Source organism: Rattus norvegicus, chromosome 1, assembly GCF_036323735.1.
Source record: "Rattus norvegicus strain BN/NHsdMcwi chromosome 1, GRCr8, whole genome shotgun sequence".
NCBI lineage: Eukaryota > Metazoa > Chordata > Mammalia > Rodentia > Muridae > Rattus > Rattus norvegicus.
Window position 1 is genome coordinate 145,779,097 of NC_086019.1, and position 26,414 is coordinate 145,805,510.

The following is a 26,414-nucleotide window of genomic DNA, read 5'->3' on the forward strand; positions in this document are numbered from 1 at the left end:
TGCGCTTGCTAGGCAAGTGCTCTACCACTGAGCTAAATCCCCAACCCTCTCCCTGAGTCTTAGATACAGGACCTCTGATGTATTTTTTGCGATGTACACACAAACCACAAAAGACTCAGCAAGTTGTATTTATGTACTTGTGAATACACATACATCATTATGTCTATGTGTGTAAATATATGCACATGCATATAAGTATATGAATATATGTATATACACCTACATATATAATGTATGTGTGTTAAAATGATAAAGTAAAAGAGGCTATCAACTTGAGAAGAGGGGCATGGAGGAGGGAGGGTAGGATGGGAAGGTAGGTAGGTGGGAGGGGCTGGAGGAATGAAAGGGAAGGGAGAAAGCAATGTAATTTTATTTCAATAAAAGACATATTAAAGAACAAAAAATGATTCATAGAGAGATGTTTCTGTGTCAGAGAAATTTTAAACCCTTGTCTCATTGACCCGAACATTACATTCCCCACTCTACTTATTTTCAAAAGTATCTAACTCTATATTTGTGTTTATTTATAACATTATCAATTCATGTCTCCATTCATAAATGTTGTCACCAGATGCTTCTTATGTTAGCCACTGTGTTGTTGGAAATGTCCTGGCGAGTAAAACCAGACAAAAGCCCAAACTCTATGAAGCTTTTGGGGAGTCAGTGAGAAAGACAGGAACCGGATAGTCAAAGTGTTGTTGTTGTCGTTGTTGTTGTTGTTGTTGTTGTTTTGTTTTTCTCTAAATGAGATGAGGTTTCTTGGAGGAAATGACAATGGAGCTGAGAATTTCAGGATGGGCCTTAGTGTTGGCTGGTACTGTGTTAGCTAGGTGACCTTAGATGGTAGCTTCAGGGCATCGACAAATAAAATTTTAAAGCTTCTAGAAATTTGATAATTATTTTATGATGGATAAAGAGAAGCCCAAGCACGTGGACTTATCCAAGTGTTGGAGTCATATACAGATCAGAAGCAAGGCCAAACATACTGATCTTGAAATGGGGCTTCAGTGACAGAGATGGACACAGTTCAATTTGGGAGGTTTGCTGGCCAATGTGAGCTAGAATTGAAAACCATTGGTCTAGGTAAATCAGGCATGGGGAGCATGGTCACACACACTCTATGGACAGTGTGCTTTCCTCTGCTGTAGATTTCTGCCACCTTCCAAGAAGGTGGGTGGTTGCTGGGGAAACTGACCACACGAGGAGGAGTGCAGACGTCGGTCAACAGAAAGCTATATGCAGAAAGCTTGTGCATTAGGGTAGCATTGTGTGCATTAGGGCAGCATTGCCAGTAAACACCAAGGAGAATTTGCAGAAGTGATCCGTCTTGATTCAACCCGTATTCCTGATTAACCACTCATCCAGGATATAAAGAAATTGCTGAGGATGCCCAGGTGAGCTCCAGCCTCTTAGTAAAAAATATCTGGGGGATAAATAAAATCCAGGAATAGACTTTTGTATTCTGTGGGGAGTGAAATTCATTAATAATAATAATAGTAATAGAAATGTTAAGATATTCTACATCCTATTAAAAAACATAGCCAAGGAGTTGAAGCTTAGAAGGGGCTAGAAGCATTACATTATAATTAACATTTGTTTTGGCTACTAATGAAATTGAAGAAAACACTAAGTGTCCAAAACTATAAAGTGGGACAATATATTTCAAAATGACCGGAAGAGTTCAAAATTCATAACCCATAAAAATGATTAATTATTAGAGCGATGGAGATGTCTCTAGGCTTGATTTGGTCATTCCTTATTGTATGTATATATTGGATTACCATAACGTACCCCATAAAGATGGACAAATAGTATATCCCAATAAATAAAGGAGATAAAGTTAAGGAGAGGGTGTAAACAAATGACGCAGTAAAGGGCTTAGCCCTCATCAGAAGCAAGGCAGAGAGAATTACATTGTAGAAAACTGAGCCAAAGACACAGGGCACAAGCCTATAAAAATTCTGAAAAGAGCCTATGTTCCCTAGTATTTATTTCTTTGAATTTCCTTAATTTTTAGTCCTTCATTTATCATGTTTATATTTTTTATCTAGCCACATCATTTTATTTATATTTGATACTTTGCTGTATAGAACACATTATGTTAGAATTTATTCTCTGGAGTCTTTGAAACTTTCAATGTTCCTTTAAAAAATTCTGTACTGGGTATTTTCAGAGTTTACCAAGTGTATAATTTGATTAATTTAATGTACAGTTATACTGTATGTTCATGTTTTGTTCTTATGTAAACATACACATATATGTAAACCCTCTTTTCTTGACTTTATTCTCACCTTCGTGGCCGTTTGTCCAGCAGTGACTTATGCCCTCAGCCCAATGGAGCTTTCACTAATCATAAACATTTCTAGATTTGCATTGCCTACAACAGTGGTCATCGGTCCAGTGGCCATTGACCACCAAGCTTAACGAGTGCTTCAGACATGGCTGGTGTAACTGCAAATTTTGAGGATAGATAAAATCGAACTTACCAGATGCCACTGTCCAGTCTATACATTTTTGATGACTACATCCAATCCGTGGATGTTTATGAACATTTTCTCTTTGGCTTCCTGCACTGTACACGGTTTGGTCATCTGCTCCCTGATTAGGTTTGCCAAAGTCCAACTCATCTCTGAAGACAGCCATCCCCTTCCACCAAGTGCCCAGGTTAAGGATGGCTGTCCTTTCCCTTTTCTTTAACATTCAGGGCATGGTTTCCTGTCTTCCGATTACTGAACCGGATATTTGAGGGCGGTGACTAGATGGGATCTGGAGAATGTCACTGGAGGGGAAAATGAACTTGAGCTTGGCTTCACTCAAAGACCCTGGCAGAAGCCTTGATGGTTCTGAATCTCTCCACCTGGCAGCCATTTACACTGGCTGTTGTCATCTAATCCGGGACACTCATGGAACATTGTTGGTTAAGGAACTGGGGTTTTGCTGTTGGATCTTACTGTCTTTTCACTCTGGTCTCGGGAATGCAGAATTCCTTGACCAGCTTTCGCTCTTCACCTGGAGTAACAACACCCTGGCCAGCAGTGGCCCAGTGTGCGGCGAAGGAGGGGCCAGGGATGGAAACGGCATGCTGGCTTCTCTCATGACTCACTTTACTAACTGTCAAATAGTATTTCTTGAGGGAATTTGTTTAAAGCCGATGCCCCTCGTATGTGGTCTGGGTAATATTCGTGACGAGTTGTTGGCACAGATCCTGTGTTTTTCTATGTGAAAATGGTGAACCATGAATGAAAATAAATCAGAAAGAAAAATTAGAAAAGAATCTTTTTCGAAAAACTTGGTATCGTGAAACTTGAAAGACTATGCCTGTATTTCCCCCACTCCTTGGGAAGAAAAGCCCACTGTGGATTGTCAAATATGAGTGGTTTGAGTGTGGTTTGAGGTATGTTGGAATTAAGAGCTTCATAAGATGGTTTTGTGGTTGTTAATGGGCAAGAGTGCACAGAAAGAATTCTAAGGAGTCTGCTTGAGAAAGGGAGAAAGTGTCAGGTTTCTGCAGGGATCCTCTTTGCCTCCATGGTGATGAGCAGGGGAAAGCAAAGCAGCTTGCTCTGTCTTAACTGCATCTGAAGGCTGAAATTCTCATGATGTGTGGTCGTTATATCGGGTTAGAGAGTAACCGTCTTCACATTAATTGTTAAAAATCATTACGAGAGTAAAGTGGATTAGTCATGTCCATGCCAGCATCCTTCTAGAACGAGTGGGTTTCCTGACCTGGGCACTCTTTAGATTAGATACTCCTTGGCTGCCCAGGCTACTCTGGGAGCTGGAGCACGTTAACATTTTAGTAGCAGTCTCCTTTGTCCCGGCTGCAAAGCTCCAAAATCTCTCCAGACATTCTCAAGTACTCCACGAGAGCTGAAGTGTCAAGCCGAGAAGCAATATTCTAGAACACTGTGGATGTGTACAGGCCTGACGTTAACGATCTGCAACGTCTGGCTGAAGGCCTTGTCCCACCGGGGTTGAGATGTCCTAAGGCAGTTTCCATAAATGCTCTTGAGGCTGCCAACCACCAGGGCCAAATTCTTGACCAACGTTTGCCAGAGAGACCCTGCATTGCCCGGAGTTTTGAAGGCACCATGGGATAATTTCTTGGCCACAAGCTAGACTGATTTATGTATCAGAATAGCTAAGTTTGAAAGTGTCGCACTTCTTTAATAAATCCAGCAGTTCAGAAAGGGTAAAATAAAACCACAAGCCCATCCATCTTCCATCACCTTTCCAGCTCTAGGAAGATAAAAAGCATTTATACGGCAACATTTTGAACATTTTCATGCATATTTGTGTATACGATTTTTGAACAGGATAAGTACACGGAACAGGATGCCACGAACAGGATAAGTGCCGTAAAATGCTGTCACACTATGTGCACCGTCTTAATAGGAAACTGTTTCATTTCGTGTGAATTATAAAACAGTGATGTACATGCATGGGTGTCTGTGTGTGGACGTGCACCTCTCTGCAGGCATCTTCAGACGCTAGAAGAGGGCTTTGGGTACCGCAGAGCTGGGGTTATGAATGGTTATGGGCCACCTGATGTAGGTGCTAGTAATAAACCTGGGTCCCCTGGAGGAGCAGCCAGTGCTTTTAGCCACTGAGCCATCTCTCCAGTCCTAGTTTATGTGAACTTAACAAGGAGATGAAGAGAAATCAAGGGGCATGCTATGCTTATAACCATAGCAGAGTGACTTAGTTCCTCAATGGTGTCTCTAGATAGATGACAATGGATCATACAGCACTGGGAGTCTGGAGTTGCTGTGTTCTAAAGTTTATGTTTAAGTCTTAGGTAATAAAGCATGGCTCCGTTACAACTTTCCCATTCTCCCTCCCACATTTATCAGTCGCATTAGCCGAGCTAATTTCGTGTAGGGTATGCTCTCCTCTACCAAGCCGCACAGCCCTGTGGTTTACTGGGCCCAGTATTAAAGTGTGTCCAGTGCTCACCACCATTACTCCTTAACGTTTGCAATCCGGTTTTTCTTTTTAAGTTTGTCCCCTAGTTGATTGGATTTAATCACCAACTTTTAAAAGAAAGTTTCTGTGTCCTAAGGTTTTTTTCTTTCTACACTTTCTACAAGATGTTGGTCTGCCTGTATCTTCCTGTCTCCATCTTCTCTCTCTGTTAAAATGTAAATGATACGATTACCTGTTTAATCATTTTAAAGTGTTCCGTTTAGTGAGTCCTCTATACTCAGTCTATCGTGCAAGTAGCATCCATGTCTAGAGCTGGCTTTCATAGTACAGAGCTGAAAATATACTTATTAAACAGTGCCTCGCTGTTCTCTCCAGTCTCCAGCCCCTGGCAGTCGCCGCTCTGCTGTGGATGTGATGACTGGGGTGCGTCTTTGTTCTTTTAGATCGGAGATATATATATATATATATATATATATATATATATATATATATGTGTGTGTGTGTGTGTGTGTGTGTGTGTGTGTGTGTGTGTGTGTGTGTGTGTGTGTGTATATATATGCTTCCGTTTCACCTATGTTGTGGCATGTGTCAGAATTCTCTTTTCTGTCACATATGCATGCATATCTTATTTATTCTGCTAGACATTTGGTTTCAGTTTTGCCTCCTTCTTTCAACTACTGTAAGCAATGAGGCGACCGTCCGTGCATACAGTTGTGGGAGCTACGTACTCAGAAGGAGAATTACCGGGTCCTATGATAAACACGCACTGTTTGAGGAACTGCCGGGTTGTTTTTCATAGTGACAGAGCCGCAATCCATTCCCACCAGCAATGGCGTGGGTTCTAATTCCCTCCCCACCTTGATCTGTTCACTCTTCGCTGTCTGGCCTTGTGCACTTCCTACCCACAGTGTGCTGTGCTCCAGTAGTCATCCTGCATAGATGAGAGATAGTAGCCACTACACGTTATATGGCTGGGGTGACCCTGCATTACCCACTATAATTGAGTGGTCACACTTGAATTTCATTTCGTGCCGTATGATAATGTAAATACTGTTTAGATTTTTTTCTTTCATTTTCATCAGAAGTCAGAAATTTAGATTTCTAGATGAAGTCTTTATATTTTTATATCTTGGCCAAATGATTATTTTATTAAAATTTCTTTCTTACCAAAAATTCTCAGGTCAGTGAGAGACGCTATCTGAAAAACAGGGTAAACTGTTTAAAAGAATGATCCTAAGGTTGGCCTTTGATTCCCACATACATTCACCCACACATGCACTGGCACACACATGAACTCCCCACCCCCAACACAAACATACGCACATACCCATCTTTGATGGAAATTGCCATTATAATTAAGTAAAGGAGAGCTGTGGACATTGGCCATTTGTGCTCTTTTCAGCCATTATTGACACAGTACAGAAGAGCACTAGAATCCTACCACAAGGGTAGGCTTCAGACTGGCTCTGAAGCCTCAATGAGATTGACGTGTCCCACTTAACACAGGTACCTGGGAGTCAGTTGGACTGGCATTTCCCTTTTTTTGGGGGTATGGACAGTTGTCAGATCCTGCTGGTCCCAGTGCCTCTGGGTGTCACATCTGTCTGTGTCCTCCTCCTTGGGATAAATGTTGTAGGCTCTGGAATCCTGCATGCAGTATTTTAGACAGAGGTTCTATTCCTTGGGGTCCTCCCTCATGCTCCTGCATGCCAGAGGAACTTTTGTTAATACACAGAAATCATGCATCTGCTTTCAAATTTTCCAGTGAGCTGATACATGAGTATGCTAGAAGCTTCCTTAAGCCCTATAGATCTACTCTGCACCCTTCCCCACCCAGGATGGGATCTGTACAAGCTGTGTAAGGTCTCCCCTAACCCTCTGGCTTATGGTTAGCTTTGGCCAGTGAGGAACACTACATGGAATAGGAGAGAAATCAATCTCTCTCTCTCTCTCTCTCTCTCTCTCTCTCTCTCTCTCTCTCTCTCTCTTTCTCTCTCCCTGCTATATTTTCTCACCAAAAGCCATAGCTCTCCCTGGTAGCTCTTTACACAGAAAGATAAAGAAGACAATCCTGGAATTCCTCGGGTCTGGATTAAACCAGTCTAGTTTGCTTCCCAACTCCCATGCTTTCCCTGTACCCTGTCCACTCAATGATGTGTCTTAAAATTGTTCCTCAGGGGGTATGGGTGTTAGTCAGTGGCAAAGCACTTGCCTCCCATGCCCAAGATTGTTAACCCAATCTCTAGAGCGGCAAAAGCAAATGCTAGTCCTGTGAAATAAGTTGATAGATGAGCACATAAATACCTCTCAAGGGGCTCAAAAGATTCCTCAGGAAATGAAGTGCCTGTCAGTCAAGAATGAGGACATCAGTGTGGTTCCTTAGTCAAGCATGTTGGCTTATACACAGAGGCACACACATGCACACACAGACATGCACACACACAGAGGCATGCATATGCACACACATGCACACAGAGGCACGCACATGCACATGCACAGAATTTGACTAACCCATTCATTATATGGGGAATACTAAGGAATGTGATATGTCTGCAGCATGAAATGCAGCATGAGAGAAGCTGTGAGCTATGGCGATGCAGGCTGACTCGTGTCTGGCAGGGAGATGCTCCTTAGTGTGAAGTGTGTAGCCGTGATTCAGTGAGACTGAAGTTCTCTTATGGTGGTAACAATGGCCAGGAATAAAGACTGGCTAGGAAGGGGCCATGAATCCCACAGGCTGTCCAACCACTCTCCAGCCAGTGAGTTTTAGCAGAGAGTAGTATGACCTGGAGAAGGAGAGGTGGGCTTCAGAGTCCTGGGAATTTATCAGTGGTGCCTAGCACGTGTATTAGTGTTTAATACAACCTGGCCCAATTGGATTGTTGATCTGAGTGACAACTTGAGTGACATTTTTATGACATCCATCCAATTCATACTTTTAAAGTTTTGTTGCTTAAAACCTTAAGGTAGTAGGAACCTGAAAGAATGCATCTACTGTTAACAGAAACAGAGTGGTTTGAGATCTCCTCAAGTAACCTTTGTGGGAACAGTAGAATGAGCCTTTATTTGATGTCTGGGAAGTAATAGCTCACGGGAACTCAGTTCATTTGCAGTTGTTGTTAATATGGAGCTGTTAATATGGCATTTCCAATAAGTGACCTTAGATGTGAAATCTGTGTTTAATTACTGATGTTTTAGCAAGGCCAGCAGAGCGGCCCTATTCTGTGTAACTCAGATTTAAGAACTTGTCAGGGAAATGATTTATGATTTGATTTATGCCTGGGGATCCAAGAAGAGCAAGCAAAATTGGAGCCTTTATGAGACTGTGAACATACTCGCTCCTGCCATGTTCTGGATTTCTGCCAAGAGCGACCATATAATGAGTAAACAATATCTTTGGGGAAATTTTTCATCCAACATCTCCCAAGCTAGAATTTTACTTGGGAAGATATGATTTCCTAAGCAATCATTAAGCCTGGTAGTCTAAAACAAGTGACACAAAATGCACATGGTTTCTTTGGATGTGTTCTCACGGGTTTTCCTTCGGTGTTTTTCTTTTCTTTAAAAAAAATATGTTTTATCACACACATATACATACACACAAATATACACATACACACATACACAAGCACATGTATGTGAGTGCACACACACACACAATGAATGATGCAAAAATCAGCAAGTTGAAAAGTGTTTATAATTCATTAGCAGTTAGAAAATAGAGACAAGCAAAAATAAGTGCTCACTGAGCCACCAACCAGGCAGCACACAGGAGCTGGTCCGAGGCCCTCGCCACACACCCGGAAGAGGATGCCTGGCCTGGCCTCAGTGGAAGAAGACTCACCTAACCCTCAAGAGACTTGAGGTGCCAGGGAGTGGGGAGGCCTGGTGGGGGGAAAGTGGGGACATCGTCTTGGACATAGGGGAAGGAGGAATGGGATGAGGAACTATGGGAGGGCAGACCGGGAAGGGGCAAAGACTGGATTGTAAAAATTAATTAAGTAAAAAGTAATAAAGAGTAAGGGCTTCCATGAAACCCAAAATATTGTATGAGAGGATCATGTGGTTCCCACAGAGTTGGTTCATTCTATGGAAAAGAGCTGACCTTGCTCTGAGCTCTGCTAAGGAAGGCTGTGGAAGCGCAGCTTATGTATCTGTTTTTCTTGACAATTAAGGATTAATGTCACCTCATAGTGTCCCTTGACCTATCTTCCTTCTGGCTCATTGAAAGCTGCTTGAGGGATTAGATCCATGGCTGCCCTTTCAGAGCACCTAGTGCAGAGCCTTGACCACAGATATTTGGATAAGAAAACCAGCTGATGCTTGGGAGCCCACACATGCCAGCCGGGAACGTGCATTCCTCACAGAATACCCAAGATAAAATGGCAGACTGTTGAAAACCAGAAGTGTAGCTCTGCTTGCAATGAAGATGGGGGTGAGGGTGGTGGATAATGTAAAAGGCTTCATTGAGATATCAAAAGAATGCTGTGGTCAAGAGGATCCCAGCAGCAGTGGAATGGATCCAAGACTTGGAATGCTAACTGAGAGTGACGATAGCTCGCTGCCTGCGTTTGACTGGATTCCTGGTCACAAAGGAAATGAGCATCAGAGGAGAAATCTCACAGTGGAAAACAGAATCCACTAGGGGAAGTGATAAGGGGCTGCTGCCTTAGCCCTGTCGTTCTCTGGACACATGGTTCTCAAAGTGTTGCTCTCCCGAGGAAGGTGCTGGGAGCATCCACCAGAGGGGCTGTGGTGTTTAGAGAGGACATAAGCCAAGCCAAGGAGTGGCCCACAGCACTGTCTGCTAGAATAGCAGCTGCCTTAGGAGGGCCATGGACCTTTAGGTCTTTGTCTAGGTCTTACCACAGGGCCACAGACTTGGCGTTGGTTCAATTAAACTTTGATTGGGTTCATTTAATAACTTACCTTATAAAGCAGCGTTCACAACCACCTAAGGCAGTTTTAAAGAGATGCTTGATGAGGGAATTGGGAAAAGCAGTACCCACTTGTAAGCAGAAGTTGCCTGCTCTGAGTTACCATGAAGCCATCTCTATCTTTGTAGCCACTGGGCTTTAGGATTGGACTGGTCAAACTGAGGGCACCACACACCTCTACCCTCTCAGGAGGCTCGGTGGCCCTCACAGCTAAGGAAGCCTTTACTCAGTTCCCATGAGTGGCTGTCCCTCCGTCTTCCACAACTCTCTTCTGCATACCAATATTTGACAATGGTGATTGATACTGTTTCATAGTTTTGTGGTAACATTAAGCCATATTCACATGCCTTCTCCCTCATCAGTGGGCTACCCTCCTGGCATCGTGGTCTACTTACTACTGTAAAAAAACAGGCACACACATTAGAGGAATTCTGTCTGATTAGGAAGCTATGTCTAGCATGCTTATCAGTGACTTGGGGAACACAGGCTGCAAAGTCATGCTGCACGGCTTACAGATGGGTGCTAGGATCAGGGTCCAAACAGACCTCAGCAGGCTGACCCCCTGAGCCAAAAGCAACAAGGGGAAGTTTATCGGTGATTAATTTTAAGTCTTGTATAAGCAGCAACTGGAGAGCTGGCTTTTCCATCATTGTTTTGAAGATGTTATTTTTAAGAACAACAACTGTGACATCTATGAGGCACTGGAGATGCTGTGTGACTACGAGTATTTTAAATACTGTGTGAGGAATGGTGACCGTTGTGATTTAATGTGCGTTTGATAAGGTTAAAAGCTTATCATAACAGCTTTAATCATTATGTAATACTGCCTCCATAGAGAGTTTCAATAAACGATGTTGCTTGAAATAGAAGAAAGAGAGGGCAGGTAGGAGCAGAAAGGAAGGAAAGAAAAAAAAAAGACTGAAAGGAAGCAGGAAGGGGCGGGGAGAGGGAAGTTTTATCAAAGGAGATGTGTCATGGGTTAAGGAGATCGCTTAGCTCAGTCCCCAGAACCTACACAGAAAAGCCAGCCATGATAGCATGTTTGTAATCTCAGGGCTGAGACAGGCAGATTTCTTGGGCTGGTGAGCCAGCTCATTCAAAGAAGTGCGCCCCAAGCCAATACAAGACCTCATTTCAGAATTAAAAAATCCAGGTGGACGCCCCTGAGAAATAACACCCAAGGTTAGTGTCTGGTCTCCACATCCATGTGTACACATGCACTATACACACATATGCATATGCACACTCATGTGGGAATCTGAGTCATGGGGCAATGCATGACCTCTGTTCTTTTTGGATATAAAGCCGTAGTCTAGACACTACATTTTGAGATTTAAAATTTGCATCCTTAATTGTGTGCAGAGATTGAACATAGTCACGAAAGAGCAGGGAGAGCAGAAAGTGTTTGGGATGCTAGCCAGATGCTAGAGGCTTTGTAAAAATTCTAGAAGATTGTTGTTGTTGTTGCTTTGTTTTGTTTTCTTTTCTTTTTCCAGTGTCAAGGACTGAGGCTCATTGTCAACTTTTCTGGAGAGATGGGAATTCCAGAAAAGGAAGTTCAGAAGAGAGAAGTGGGTAAACTCAGGGACATTGTTGCTACTTTGTAACTAGGGAGAATGTAGGACAGGGTTGGGGATAGCAGAAAATGGTGCTGGGGTCTGAGGAACCCAGCCATCCTAACAGAAGGAAAACACCACCGGCACTCCTTGAGATGCCGTTTGCTTTCTGTTTTCTTAAGGGGAAAAATCTGACGTATCCAATCAGGGAAACCAGATGTTTTCATTTTATAACGTGCCCATTTTAATTATTTTAGAATCAAGATGTTTTCTGTAAGTGAAGGTGGAGGAGTTATGGAAAGAAACCCGATTCTAACTATAAATGGAACAGATGGGATGGTGGGAATAAAAACAAATTAAAACAATATTGCAGGGAGCGCTCAACTTTCGTTTAAAAAATATATGATGATATTTTTCAACTTTTCACATTCAACCAATTCATATATCAAGTGACAAGAAGAAAAACCAATTTCAGCTGTGTACAGCTTAAACATTTGCCTAAACGATCCGGACTCACCCCATCTAAAATTCTAGATGAGGACATTAAACTGCTAATTGTATTTTTCTATGAATTAGAATTTTATATTTTATACTATACAGTGATAGACAGGGTATAGTTATGTTTGTGACATTCAGGGCAGAAAATTGAACTGAACAGTGTCTTAATTAGAACAGTAAATAGTATGGGTTTCATTAGCTCCCATTCCCGATGACAGATTTGATCAGCTGCCAAATATTTATCCTTTCCATCTCTCTACTCACACTGAAGCACTGCTCTAGAAGGCTGTTCGCTGTGCTATTAATAGAAGCTGTTGGACCGATGGCTGGTGGAACTTGACTGCACATTATTGGAAAACCTTCATCTTTGCTTATCGTCACTATTTTTTCCATTTCAGTTTTGAAGGTCTTCCCTCCCAATCCCCTCCCAGTTTAACTTTCTGGGGGAGGGGTGATGGTGTAACTTGCCCTAAGGCTCAAGGGAACCTGGGCAATAGCTAATTCAGGCACATGCTTTCATTCATAGTCCTTTTCACAGTTCTCATCCGCCATCTTTATGTTCTCTGACTTACACCCTCCGTATTAAATTCTGTCTGATTGGATCATTTCTATAGTCCAAAAGGAGGTGGATTTTTGTTTGTTAGCTTTAAGTGAGACATTATGTGTGTTTTTTCCTTTTAAAATATGATGCAGGGGACTTAAGAGATGGGCCAACATTTAAGAGGCCTTTACTGCTTTTTCTGGAGTTCGATTCTCAGCATCCATTCGGGAGGACCACAGATACCTGCAACACTTTGCCCCAGGGTTTCTATTACCCTCTGCAACTCCAAAGTGGCTTGGCCCTCAGTCACTCTATGCCAGACATATGAATAAACATAATTAAACACAACATAAAAATAAGCCCTTTAAAAATGCTAGGAAGTATGGAGACACCACACAAAATATTGCTAAAGCCATTCGAAGCCCCCTCAGTCCCCGGCATTTTATTATCTGAGCATTTATTTCTCTATTCATGTGCAGACTTAAACCTGTTAAACACGACACAGACTTGTAGCCAGATAGGATGTTGTCATCCAATGATGGTATTTCGGCCTAAAATACTTTTAAGAAAGAAATTTCAAAAACCATCCAAGTTCAGGAAGTAACAGAACCATCACCCATGACAACCGCCTGGCTCAATGCTGATTTTAAGCCTGGACAGACTTGTCAGCGTCTTTGTGACTGATGAAGAGAATGAAGTAGCACCATTCTTCCTGTGACTCTCCTCAGGGTCAGTGAGGATGAGTCCACCTCTTCTCCTCTTAGAGCCAAGTTGATGTGTGCTCTTCTAGCTCTGATACTGTATGTTCACTGCCCTGTTTCCTGTGTGTGTTCATTAGGCTGTTTTTATATGAAAGTGGAGGGAAAATGCTTTGCATTTTTATTTTAAAGAAATTAAATTATACCAGCCTTTTGTTTCTATGATTTATTTATTTATTATTTTTATTGGTTATTTTATTTATTTATATTTCAAATGTTATCCCACTTCCTGGTTTCCCTCCTGCAAACCCCCATCCTATCCCCCTCCCCCTGCTTCTACGAGGGAGCTCCCCCAACCATGTTGATAAATATGACAGCCTTTCCTAAGTTAACCCTATGACTGTCAATGTCTGTATGGCATAGGATTTTTCTGGCACTTTATGGTTTCAGCACATTTTAACATACATTTCTAATGGGTCTGATGTATTTTAAGAATTTATAGATTAAAGACCATTTTTATTCTATTTATTCATTTTGCTTTATGTGTGGATGTATGTTTGTAGACCATTTGTGTGCTTGCTGCCTGCTGAGGTCAGGAGAGGGCATTGGCTCCCCTGGAACTGTAGTTATGAACAGTTATGAATCACCATGTGTTTGCTGGAAATCAAACTTAGGTTTCTTTTCGAGAGCAACAAGTGCTCCTGGCTGCTGAGCAGTTTCTCCAGACCAAGGATTTATCTATTTTAAAAGGATCAAAATGCTGGTATTTAGGAGACCAAGGCAAGAGGATCATGAGGTGGAAACCGGCCTGGGGAGCACAGTAGGTTCAGTGTCTGCTTGAGCTACACTGTAAGACGCTATCTCAGAATTAAAATATTTAGAAATTGCTTTTAGTAGGTATGATAAGAGTCCTTCATAAGCATTTATGAAATGCCATAATGCAACACATTTTTTGTGTTAATATTCAGTGATAAAGCATTATGAGGAAGTTAATTCATATGATTAGTTATTGTTATAATACAGATGATCAATACATATGATTACTATTGCTATGTCTATTCTATATTGCTCTCATCTCCTCCCTTCTATTTTTGAGATTTTATTTTTAAATTTATTTCTATTTTATGTGTATTTATTTTTATTATATATATAATATAAACAATATATTTATTTATTTCGTGGGTGGCTTGATTGCTTGTATGTCTGTACACCACGTGTGTTCATATTGAATTCCCCAGACCTGGAGTTACATACAGTTGTTGAGTTATGGACAACTGTCTCATGGGTGCTGGGAATCGAACCTGGTCTTCTGGAAGAGCAACCAGTCCTGTAACTGCTGAGCCCTCCCTTCAGTTCCACTTTTACTCTTTGTAAAGGGAAGCACAGAAGATGATATCTAACTCCCTCCCCAACTTAAGTAGGTGATACAGTATTGCTGACTGTAAGCCCCGGGTCATGTGTCACATGCCAGCTACTTTCTCCCTGTGCACGGCAGGAACCTTGCAGTCACTGACTAGTCACTTCCCCTTGGTGTCCTGGGAGTCTTTGACCGTCCACACTGCTAACCTGTTCATGGAACTGGACTGCTGTGGATGTCTCCTGTGCATAGAATGAGGTGATATCTGACCTTCTGTAACCAGCTGCATTTCCCCCACATCCAGACCTCAAGAAATGCTCACTCCGATGAAGACAAAGATGGCAACTGGGATGCCTGGGGAGACTGGAGTGACTGCTCCCGGACCTGTGGGGGAGGAGCCTCCTATTCTTTGCGAAGATGTCTGACTGGAAGGTCAGTGGTGTCTTGGCTGCTGTGTGGCGTGCGTCTGTGACTGTGTGAGTGAAGGGGAGAAGGTATGCTCTGACATTTTCCATCTGGTGGCTTACTGTCTACCAACAGTAACTGAGCCAATCTTGAGTTAACATATTTAAATGGGAATGGTGCTGCTTCCAGGTATGTCTGTCCATACCTGCAGATGCATCTGTCCTAGCTGCGTGACAGTCATGGGGTTCAGAAAAACCAGACGCTTTAGTCCTAGGAAAGTGAAGGCATGTTAAGTTCAGTTGCTGGTTTGATGTCCTCAGGATTTAGGGGCAAAAGGACAGGTTATCTTGGTGGCAGTCCTTGAAAGGCTGTGACTACAATTCCTTTTTTGCACTTACTTACTGTGAACCTACCTTGGGCTAAGAAGGTGATGCAGAAACTGGGGAGCTGGTGCAGTGGGTAAAATGCTTGCTGCACAGACTTGTGGAACTGACTTCAGAGTCTTAGTATCCATGTGAAGGCCAGGAGTGGTGGTGCACACCTGTAACCCAGTATAGGATGGACAGAAATAAGTGGGTCACAAGGGCTTGCTGCTGAGCTACTCTAACCAAAATGGTAAGCCTTCTATTTTCAATGAGAGACCCTGCCTCAAAAAATAAAATGTAGAGCTATGAGGAAGATCCTGGACATTGACACCTAGCCTCCACATATGACACTCAAATGAGTGTGCCCACCCATTCAAATGTATAACACACACAGACATACACAGACACACAGACACACAGACACACAGACAACACACACACACACACACACACACACACACACACACACACACACACACAGAGAGAGAGAGAGAGAGAGAGAGAGAGAGAGAGAGAGAGAGAGAGAGAGACGCTAAATATAAGATCAGCTTAGTTTTAAAGGCCACAAGTCTCTAGTAAGGTTGTTCTTGCTGTTTTGCTGTTTGGGAGGCTGTGGTTCAACGGAGAGTTTAAAACCTTGTTCGTAGGTAAGGCACAGCCTCAGGTTGATTGAACCTCATCTTCTGGTCCCAGACAAAAGACTCCTAGATTACAGAGGCCATATTTAGATGTGGATACTGTTGTGTGAAAGGATAAACTGACACTAGGGAGCATTTTTATTCTGCTCAGTTCATGTTTCATGATGTTTATTTTATAGTACATTAGATAAGTGACTAAGTATGTCCTTCAGTTTCCTCAATACAGTGCAGGGCATGGTAGACAAAAAGAACACAGATTCCTTTGAGAAGGAGGGCACATTGGTTCATCCAGGGAGGCATGACAAGGCTGCTGGAGCATGGCAATTGTTTCATCTAGAGAGAAATTTGACAGGGCATCAGCTTATATAAATAGCTATAGAATGGAATCCAGGCTTAGTCTAGTGAAGGGAAGGACAATGCTTGATCTTTTCTTTCATTCCTGTTAAGAAATCAGGGCCCCACTACTCTAAACACATTGTGATATGCAGAAGAATGATGGGATGTCTTAAAACAGCAGGACATATATGTCCTACTGAGACCTACCATCAGAGAACCTGTGGAGATGGAAGGGCAATGGCTTCTTAGGTGAAGGATAAGTTCCTCTGCAGTGCTGGTCAGTCACCAGTCTGTGGAGAGCAATTAGCATGGGAACTGAGAGGGGAAGGCTATGCCTTGGATGTCTCTGTGTAGTCCCCGAATCTGAGGAATATGAATACCTTGAAATTAACAATAGCTGGAATGGCAATGGCAAATAAGTGGCATTTGTTCCACTGTCTTCTCTAAAATAATAACAAATTTAACACTTGCGCTTGTTGAAAAGAATTTGGAAGAATACATTAAGGTCCATGGGTGATAATTTTCATTCCCTCATCATAGAACCAAAATATTTATAGCTCTCAATTCATTTAAAATTACTTTGGTCTTGCTTGGACCTTATCTCTCCACGTAATGCATCTCAGGATGCTGAGAGTTTATGGCTCCTTTATCCTAAGTGGATGTAGATAAGGGGGCACTGCTCAGCTTCTGTCTTCCCTGATTCTGCTCAGAGGGGAGTTTTGGGCAGGAGAGGAAAGGGATCCTACTGTTGTGAGCAGAGGACCACGTTCTCTGGCTTGGAAGGTATTTAAAGGTAGCTCCCAGAGGCACCCTCAGGGATTTTTCTGAGCCACTGCCCAGCTCTAAACTCAGTTCCTTGAGCTCTCCGGCCTCTTGTTCCCTTGATTTGTGCTATTCAGGATACTGTGACTCTCATGTGAGTACAAGTGAACAAATGGTTCAAGTAGTCTCTACCAAGCTGCTGCCACTGCCCTTTCAGCCCTTCACTCCATTGGAGCTAACTGGGGTGACCAGTGAGCATCAGACTGAAGTGGTAACTCCCTGGCATCTGAATTTCTCAGTAGCGAATACGTCAGTCATGGGAGGTGGGGCTGCTTAGAGTCTCCTGTTCTGTGCCCACTCCTATGCTAGCTCAGTGCCAGCAGCCATCTTTCATTTTTATGGAATACTCCTTCCTTCAAGAGATACCTGGGTGCCTAAAGCTGTCTTTATTTTTGAACTCGAATGATAATTTTTACCCAGGTACATGATGGTGTACATGTAATTTCCCCCAAGAAGTTTGTGTTCTGTTATCTCACAGTCCAGACTAACTCTGGAGATAAGAATATAATCTTTATTCTGATTATTTATTAAAAATTTACTTTATTATTTATTTGTGGGGTGTGTGTGTGTGTGTGTGTGTGTGTGTGTGTGTGTGCATAAGATGCCCTCAGAAGACAGACAAGGGTACTAGATCTCCTAAAGCTAGATCTATGGGTGGCAGTAGGTGCTGGGGTTTGAACTCTGGTCTTCTGAAAGAGCAGCAGGTGCTCGTAACCACTGAGCCATCTCTCAAGCACCCACAATTATTTTTTTTCATTGTCTGAAAATACATGAATATAGTGTGTTTTAACTAAATCCACTTACACTTCCCCCTTCATCTCCTCCCATCTGTTACCACTTTCCCCTCCCAACTTAATGAAATATTTTTGAGCCTAGGGAGTCCACTTAATGCTGCTAGTCTGTGAGAGGACAGTGAGGGTACATATATGCACAGTATGAGCCATCGATGACTCATCGACCGGAGTGTGGCCAGCCTATCATGAGCCACACCCATAGAAAACTTACTTCCCATCCCCCAGAAACTATCAATTGCCAATTGCTCCTCGGGGTAGGACTTCATTATTCCACCCTCCATCCGATGTGGAATTTTGGCTGACTTGATGTTGTGCAGGTCTTGTGCAGACACTTAGAGCCATTGTGAGTCTATGTAGACAGTCTTTGTCAAGACCAGAAAGTACCATTTCACAGCAGTTTCTGTTGCCTCTGGCTTTTACAAACGTCTTCCTCTTTGGTGATGATCCTTGAGTCTTGTGTGGGGTATAATATTGACGTCCCACTAAGAGCTGAGCACCCAACAGGCACTTGTTCTCTGCACTTTGATCAATTGTACGTGTCTTGGTTAACCACTGTCTGCTACAAAAAAGAAAGGTCTATGACCAGGGCTGAGAACTGCACTAATCTGAGGAATAAAGTTAAGTGTTTAAGATGCAGTTTAATACCATGAGCATTTAGCTGAATAATAGTAGTAAGTTCTGCCTAAGATCCAAGCTCTGCCCATCTGAGTTCCTGGCCCTGTTAACAGTACAAGGTGTGACTTTTGTCTTGTGGAGTGGGCCTTAAACCCAATCAGAAAGCAGTTGGATACTCCTAAGATTATCATGCCACAATTGCACCCAGAGGACTCTTCTGTGGCTGGTCATTCCTTCTGCTTGCAAAGTTCACAGGTGGGTGAGCCTGTTGATGACTCTCCTCCCTCAGTAGCCTGAAAAGCTCCTTCTGAAACAGTGAAACCTAGCCTGGGAAGGATGAAGGTTCCAGGTCAGAACCAGCTTGGTTTTTCTGTGTCCAATGACTCAAGCATCTTATGTCTTCAGCAATATGATCCTACCAGAAAGTTCTAGAGGGTAACCAAGAGCAATGACCAGGGTCTGTATTGTTCTGGGGTTTATGAGACCCCGCTGACCAACTACTCAAAGGGAAGAAACGCATCTGGCATGGGGCTTTTGTTTGATATCCGATGACACTTGGGAGAGAGGTTATTCCCACCACCTCCCATAGGGAAACTTCATTGAAACATACACACATATTTTGGGGTGTGTGTGTGTGTGTGTGTGTGTGTGTGTGTGTGTGTGTGTGTTAGGAAGCTTCTCAATAGTAGATTTCCATATGGCTTTTTTCAGAGGCCTTTACCGTTGGTTATCTCCCTTCAAAGAACACAGCCTTTGCTGCAGTAGAGGAAGAAGCTAGAGTCTAACTATTCCAGGGTGTGGTATCCCCCGTTCTTTGTTCTAAATGTTTGCTTTTTTGCATATATTTGTTATATATAACAATGCACTTACTTATGAAACTTTACACAGGCAGGTGAGTATCAGTGTTTGCTTGCAGGATCATGGTTACCTTACCAGCAGCTGCACCACTGAAGAAAGTCTCTCCCTCCCCAGTAATCATTGATGGACCACAGACCCTCAGGGTGGGTAGGGCCTGTGAGCACGTTGATGGGCTCAAACTTGTACAGGTCTTATTCAAACAGTCAGAGCTGTTGTTCAAGGTGTGTGTAGTAGCTTCTGTGCCTGGAGAAGAGCATTCCACACCACGCCACCTTCCTCTGGGTCTCGTATTCTTTCTGCCCCCTCTTCTACAATGCTCCCTGTACACCAGAGGGGCTGATGCAGATGCTCTATTTATGGCTGAGCATTCAAATATCACTTACTCTCATCTCTTGGCCAGTTATCTCCGCACTTAGTCCTGCACACTATAAACAGGAGCTTCTGCGACCACAGGCAGTCTCTTATGATTCTGCAGAGAAAACTAAGTCATTTCAGGCAGTCTCCAGGTCTTGCACCAGAATTTAATGTTTACTGGCCCACGAAGCTGATGGTATATGGTTATGATAAGATACACAATTAAAATAGCTCTGTAATACAGAATTCGAACTTGTAATATGAATATTCTTTCCTATCCAGGCAAAGTCTAAAGGACACTGAGAGAAGAGTTTACAATATTTTTGTAGAGAATATTCCACAAAATAAGAGAATACACTAATACATACATATTTTATGAATGAAGTATAACACTAAGACCAAAACCAAAGAAAGACTATACAGAAAGAATGGGGCATAAATATAGATGTAAAAATTATAAATTAAACATGTCAATTCATAGTCACAAATCTATAAAAGAACTGTGCATCTAGATGGGTTAATATTCAAAAGTCAGTCAGTGTCATTTTAACAGGCTAAAGAGAACATACACAGGTCCTATTAGTTAACACAGAGAAAGTATTTGACAAAAGTCAACACCAATAGACAATGCCTGGAAAAGTAAGACTAAAAAGGGACATCCTCAACTTAATAAAGAACACCAAACCTGTAGCTATTGTAGACCTCGCAGCAGCCCACTCCTTCCATCTAACAGCAGGAACCAGCTAGGTTAGGCTGATCGTCCCGCCATCATTCCACAGAGTGCTGGACTCCTCTCCTGCCACTACAACAGGGAAAGAGAACTTGAAGAGAACACTTCTGTCTATGTACAAAATCTCAAGGAATTTATAAAATGACATACAACTGAAAGGCAACTTTAGCAGGGCCCAGGATGCAGAATAAATATATAAAAATATATAAATATTTATCTTACTAATGGTAAATGGACAGTCACTAAAATCTGAAACATAATGTCATTCATAACCACCCAAACCTAAGCATAAATCCCTCTGAACACACAGAGGACTGCAAAACACAGACAGCAAAAGTGAAAACAGGGGTGGAGTGAGGGATTGCTCAGCGGTTAGGAGTATCTGCCTCTCTTACAGAGCACCCGAGTTCCCAGCGCGCGTACCAAACGGCTTACAATTGCCCTGACACCAGGGGATCCAACAACCTTTCTGGCCCCTACAAACATTCCCCCTCCCATATACATGAGTAAATAAAATATGTATGTATGTATGTATGTATGTATGTATGTATGTATGCATGCATGCATGCATGTATGTATGTATGTATGTATGTATGTATGTATAGAAACTTAGCACTTATTATCTTAGCTATTTATCCTAGGAAAGAAAAATCCTTAACAAACAAACTGCATAACTGTTTATAGAAGCTTTATTTACCATAATCACAAAGTGGGAGAAACCCGATGCCCTTTGTTGTGTGAACATAGACTATCATGCCTCTAAACCATGGAATATACACCGAAGTATAATAAATCAATGACAGACAGAAACACCTGAGCAAATCTCTGGGAATTAACATGGCATTTATAAAAGCAAGATTGCAAAGGCGGCCAATTGCATCATTCTACTTATGCAGTGCTCTTGAGGTGATCAGACTTTCAGAAATAAAGGGCAGATTAACAGTTGCCAAGTGGTGGGATAAGAGGAGAGGGAAGGCCACAGCTACTAAAGGAAGGTTGCAGGATCCATGTGATGACCGAAGCGTCCTATACTTTACCTGTCCTGGGTGTGTCCCTGTGCTAGATTTTCTTAAGATATGACCCTTCAGAGAAACTGAGTGAGCAGTAGACAAAACCCCTGAAATATTTCTTAGAAATGCATGTGATTCACAGAAATTTTATTCTAGGTTTTATTTGACCCCTCCCCCAGAAATTCCAGGTTAATTAGACATGCATACTTTTCAAGTTAAATCTGAACCAATAAGAAATCAAGGAGATCCGGAGGGAAACCTGAAGGCCAGATTGGAGTGTATGGCTGATCCTTTGTCTGTCCTGGTGGTGGAAGTGGGATCCTGGCTTAAGAAAGTTTCATTCCATGAAACAGGAGCCCGTGCCAGGAGAATATGTGAGGCAGAGCTCAGGAACTGCAACTCTAACCACTCTAACCCTTTATGGTTCATACCTCTCCCAAGCAGGTTTTCTACACAGCTTGGAAAACAAATCCATGGTTTAAATATGTTGGTCTCAATTATGACTGGAAAAAAATTTCCACTGTAGAGCATGTGTACTACCGTTCTCCCAAAAGGTTCAGGTACACATGTATCGGTCCACTTACATTGTACATAGTTAAGGAGGCAGAATGCATATAGCCTGCAGATGTGTGTGTGTGTGTGTGTGTGTGTGTGTGTGTGTGTGTGTATGACATGTATTTGAATGATAGAATTTTATTCAGCCATAAAAAACAAAATATGTCATTTTTCAGGAATGTGCCTGCAGTTGGAGTTTGTCATATTAATGGAATTAAGCTCACTCGAAAGACAAATATCGTGTGTTTTCTTTCACGTGTGTATTCTAGATTTTACACTGATACATAAATCATGTGTGCACACATCTAGGGGAATGAAAGGCACGCACGGGGCTGGATATATGAGAAAGAGAGTATGGAGTACAGAGGCAGACATGTTTGGAGTACATTATGGACTTGTATAAAAATGTCCTTTTGGAAGCCAGTACCGTGCATAATGAGGACATGCCAATTGTAGGAAGTGACCCTGATGTGCCCGGCAGTGTTGAGGGATCTGGAGAGAGATTCCTAGCACTAGAGCACTTGTGGTTCAAGTTTGTGAGGTTAGAGTACAGAACAGGAGGCAACATTAGGAGCAGCAGCAGGCACAGCAGCCATGATGTAAGGAGGGGAGCCGTGCAGTTATGTATTTGGTGAAAGCTTGAAAACCCTCCATTCCTAGCGGAAGTAGACATTTGCACCCAGAGTCCACGGACGTCATGCCTCATCTCACAATGAAGCCACACGGTCTCTAACAACGGGTGTGAAGTAAGGCTCCCTGATGCCACTGTTTATATTCAGTGTAGCCAAAGTCGTGAGACAAGAAAACACAGCGTTCGAGGACTAGAGATGAAGACATAACTCTCGAGACTCACAGCTCAAACAGATAATAAATCCAAGAGTACCTGTACACAAATCCGGGGACTACTTGTGGAGTTCACTGGAGAATTCTGGGCAAGACTAATGCATAAATAACTGGGCTCTTAATCTGTGGAAGAAGCTAGAAAGCAGCATTCCGAAAGGCAACATTTGAACATTAGGAAAATATAAAGCATTTTGCAATGGCTTCTATGAAGGATATGGAATACATTTACAAAGCATAATCATTAATAGGAAGACGCAATATCATAAAAATGCCAGTGTCTCCTTAATTTGCAAACAGGACATAAACAGGCACTAAGTTGTTTGTTTTTGTTTTTTTTTTGTTTTGTTTTTTGAGATAGAGTTTCTCTGCGTGTCCCTGGCTGCCCTGGAAATAGCTCTGTAGACCAGGCTAACCTTAAACTCAGAGATCTGCTTCACTCTACCTCCTGAGTAGTGGAATTAAAGGTGTGCACCATCACTGCCTAGAAAATTTTCCCAGATTTTAAAATTTATGTTTATGCATCGGCGTAAGTCTATGCCATGTGTGTGTAGTGCCCATGGAGGCCAGAAGATGGTGTCAGATCTTCTGGAACTGGATGTACACCGTCGTGCTCCCTGATGTGGCAGCTGGGACCCAAACTCCAGCCCTCTGGAAAATAGTGTTGCTCTTCTCTGTTGCTGGTTTTTATCTTACATTGCCAGCTCAGGGCACATCACTGAGGCAAATCATGTTAGGAACTCAAACATGAGTAGAGGCAGAAAGATGTAGGAACACGGCTCACTGCCTTGTTTCCAGACTCACATTCAGTTACCTTTCTTATTCCTCCCAGGACCAACTGTCCATGAATGCCCAAGTGGGCTGGGCCTTCTCACGTCAATAAAGAAATAGACATATGTGTACATGGTAGTGTGGTATATGCTGAATTTATTATTATAAATAGAAGAGAAAGGTCAACCATCCAGTCACAGGACTCAGCTAGGATTCTGCCTGGGACCCTGTTGATGACTGAAGGCTGGGCAGAGCTGGCCCTACCCCTTGCCATCTGCAGCACTAGGGAAATCAGTACCTAACCCAGGAAGCACAGTAGAGCCAGCAGTGGGAGGAGGAGCTGGCCTTGCTGCTTGTCTGCTGTGCGATGAGAGGGAAAGATGCCTCCCCTTGCCTCTCACTGCCTGTGGCAGGCAGGAGAGCTGACCCCTGGGTCATGAGAGCAGAAGAGATGGTCGGGCCCCTTACCTACTGCAGCACTTGGGGGAGCAGATTCTGCACCTCACCTGGGAAGCACAATAGAGCTGGCTCCACCTGCCCTGCTGGCCCTGCTGGCCCTGCTGGCCCTGCTGGTAAGCCAGCCATGAGAGTGTGAGAGTAGGAGAGCTGGTGGGCTGACAAGTTTAGCTACTACCCAGGCCCAGATCCGGGGATTTGAGTTGGTCCACCCAAACATCTACCCCATCTAGGAACTGCTAGAGCAGGTGAGCGTGCCATTCTGTAAGACCCAAAGTTTCAGAATCTCCATGAAACAGGGCAACAACTGGATGTCTGAGAGGAGGCCTGGCATGGATCCAATATTGATAGCACAGCAGAAGCCAGAGACCTCAAACCAGACCAGTCATTCATTGCAATGAACATTTGTACGTAAAGATGTGTGGACAGAAGGGTATACTGGGGGACAGACAGACAGTGAGTAGCTTCCACAATGAGAATTTTTTCCTTCTGGAGGGCAGATTGCAAGGGTGGAGAGTGATTATAAAGGGATGAGGTGATGAACATGACTGGGGCGCATGGTGTGAAACTCACAAGGAATCAATAAAAAGTTAAATAAGTTCCACACTCTCTAGATTGAGAATATTTGTAAAGTTTTAAAATGCTGAATTATTGACCTGAATGTGTGAAAATGAGAACCACCTCCTCCACACACACCCCTCAAGCAGTAATGGGGAAATGTCACGTCACCTTAAAGGGTAATCTGCTGTGTCTGGTAGAAAATGCACCCGCCCAGGGTCCATGCTGATGTGTGTCTTGGACACCGAAGGCTAGCCTGTGGTGACAGGATTTCTCACTGAAGGACTACAGATGCTCTTCAAAATTCAGAATCACCTGAGTTCATGAATATTGAGGAAAGCTAGTTGATTCATATTAAAATAATCCATAAATTGTAGTGAAACTTTAAATTGAAAGGATAATATTCAATGAAAAAGTATTAGCATGTATCACTCCATATGAAGGATAAATTTCAAGTGGAGAAAAGTCCATCTATGAAGTGTAAAATTTGAAATAATATAGATGAACATCATTATGTTTTCTGGGTGGTGTAAATCCTTTAGCAGAATTATAAAAGCTGGAGTTATAAAGAAAATGTTGGCATTTATTAATGGTTACAAGCTACATCACTATGGTGTCATGACAGCGATTTTAATTACATTTGTGAACAGAGACTTCAAAATAAAGCCCAGGGGCTTTTGAGGCCAGGAGTTCAGATCCCCAGAACTCCTGTAATGCTGGGTGGGTGCGGTGGCCCACCTTCTATTCCAACTTTTAAAAAAAATTTATTCTTTTCTCATACAATACATCCCAACCACGGTTTCAATTCCCTCTACTCTCCCAATCCCCTCCTGTCCCTGGGGTACATGGAAGTTAACCTTGTGAAGGTAAAAAGTAGGACTGAGAGCTGGGCACCACAGTCTCTCGCGACTCCGCTAAGGAGAGTCCTGATCTGCAGTACAGGGTATTAGATATAAATTGGTTCCTGACACACTGGTGAGGTGGCACAAAGGAACTGAGGCCAGAGCAGTGGCCACTTCCCCCATTTTCACAGAAGTCCTTACAGGTGATGATACTGCCCCTCCAGACTCCTTCTGAGCTACCTCATCAGGCAGGACTTTTACACACAGTGTGGCAAGATAGGGTTGGCCAAGAATTTAGGAACTCGGGATTGGCTCACTGTATATTATCTTATGCCTAGGCAATAAAGTCAGATCTGTCCCCAATGCTGGTCTCTGGAGACTCCCTTGTCTCTCACCCCCACCCTCAGTCCTGTTGCCATTCCTCCTACCTCCCCCTCCTCCAACTTCTGAAGGAAAAGACAAAGAATCCGCAAAGCATGTTGGCTAGTGAGACTGGTGAAGTCCGCAGCTCAGGGTTGAGAGGCCCTGCCTCAATTAACACTGTCAAAGAGCAATTGAGGACATATCCAAGATCCACTTTGAACTTCCATATGCATGTACACCCAAGTTTATGCACAGGCACATGTGTGCACATACATACATGCACTTGTGCACACACACACAATGACCATAGTGTCCTAAGTCTATATGTGAATTCCATTGTAATTCTGAAATGTTTTGTGACCTTGTGATCCTCCAAATTTGTTGTTTCCCTGAATTCATCCTATTTAAAGAGGTGTATGAGCTTACAAAACACCCTAAACTTAGTATGCATATGTGTGTATATAATATATGCATGCATATACGCAGAAGTGTGTGTTACATATGTGTAATGTATGCAAGGTGGCAGATGACAGTATATTGCCTCCCTCCAACTTGGCTCTAGGCCTGGAAAACCTGTGACACATCTGCC

The 26,414-nt window shown here is 42.8% G+C and overlaps 1 protein-coding gene across 3 annotated transcripts in view; it reads left to right on the top strand.

Moving 5' to 3' along the window:
* The window catches only part of Adamtsl3 (ADAMTS-like 3), a 308,192-nt gene that overhangs the window by 81,093 nt on the left and 200,685 nt on the right, over positions 1 to 26,414 (top strand). For all 3 annotated transcript variants that reach the window (NM_001107533.2, XM_006229477.4, XM_017589168.3), the window contains exon 4: positions 14,818 to 14,945. In NM_001107533.2, coding sequence (NP_001101003.2) covers positions 14,818 to 14,945 — 128 coding nt within the window. The remainder of the gene's footprint in view (positions 1 to 14,817; positions 14,946 to 26,414) is intronic.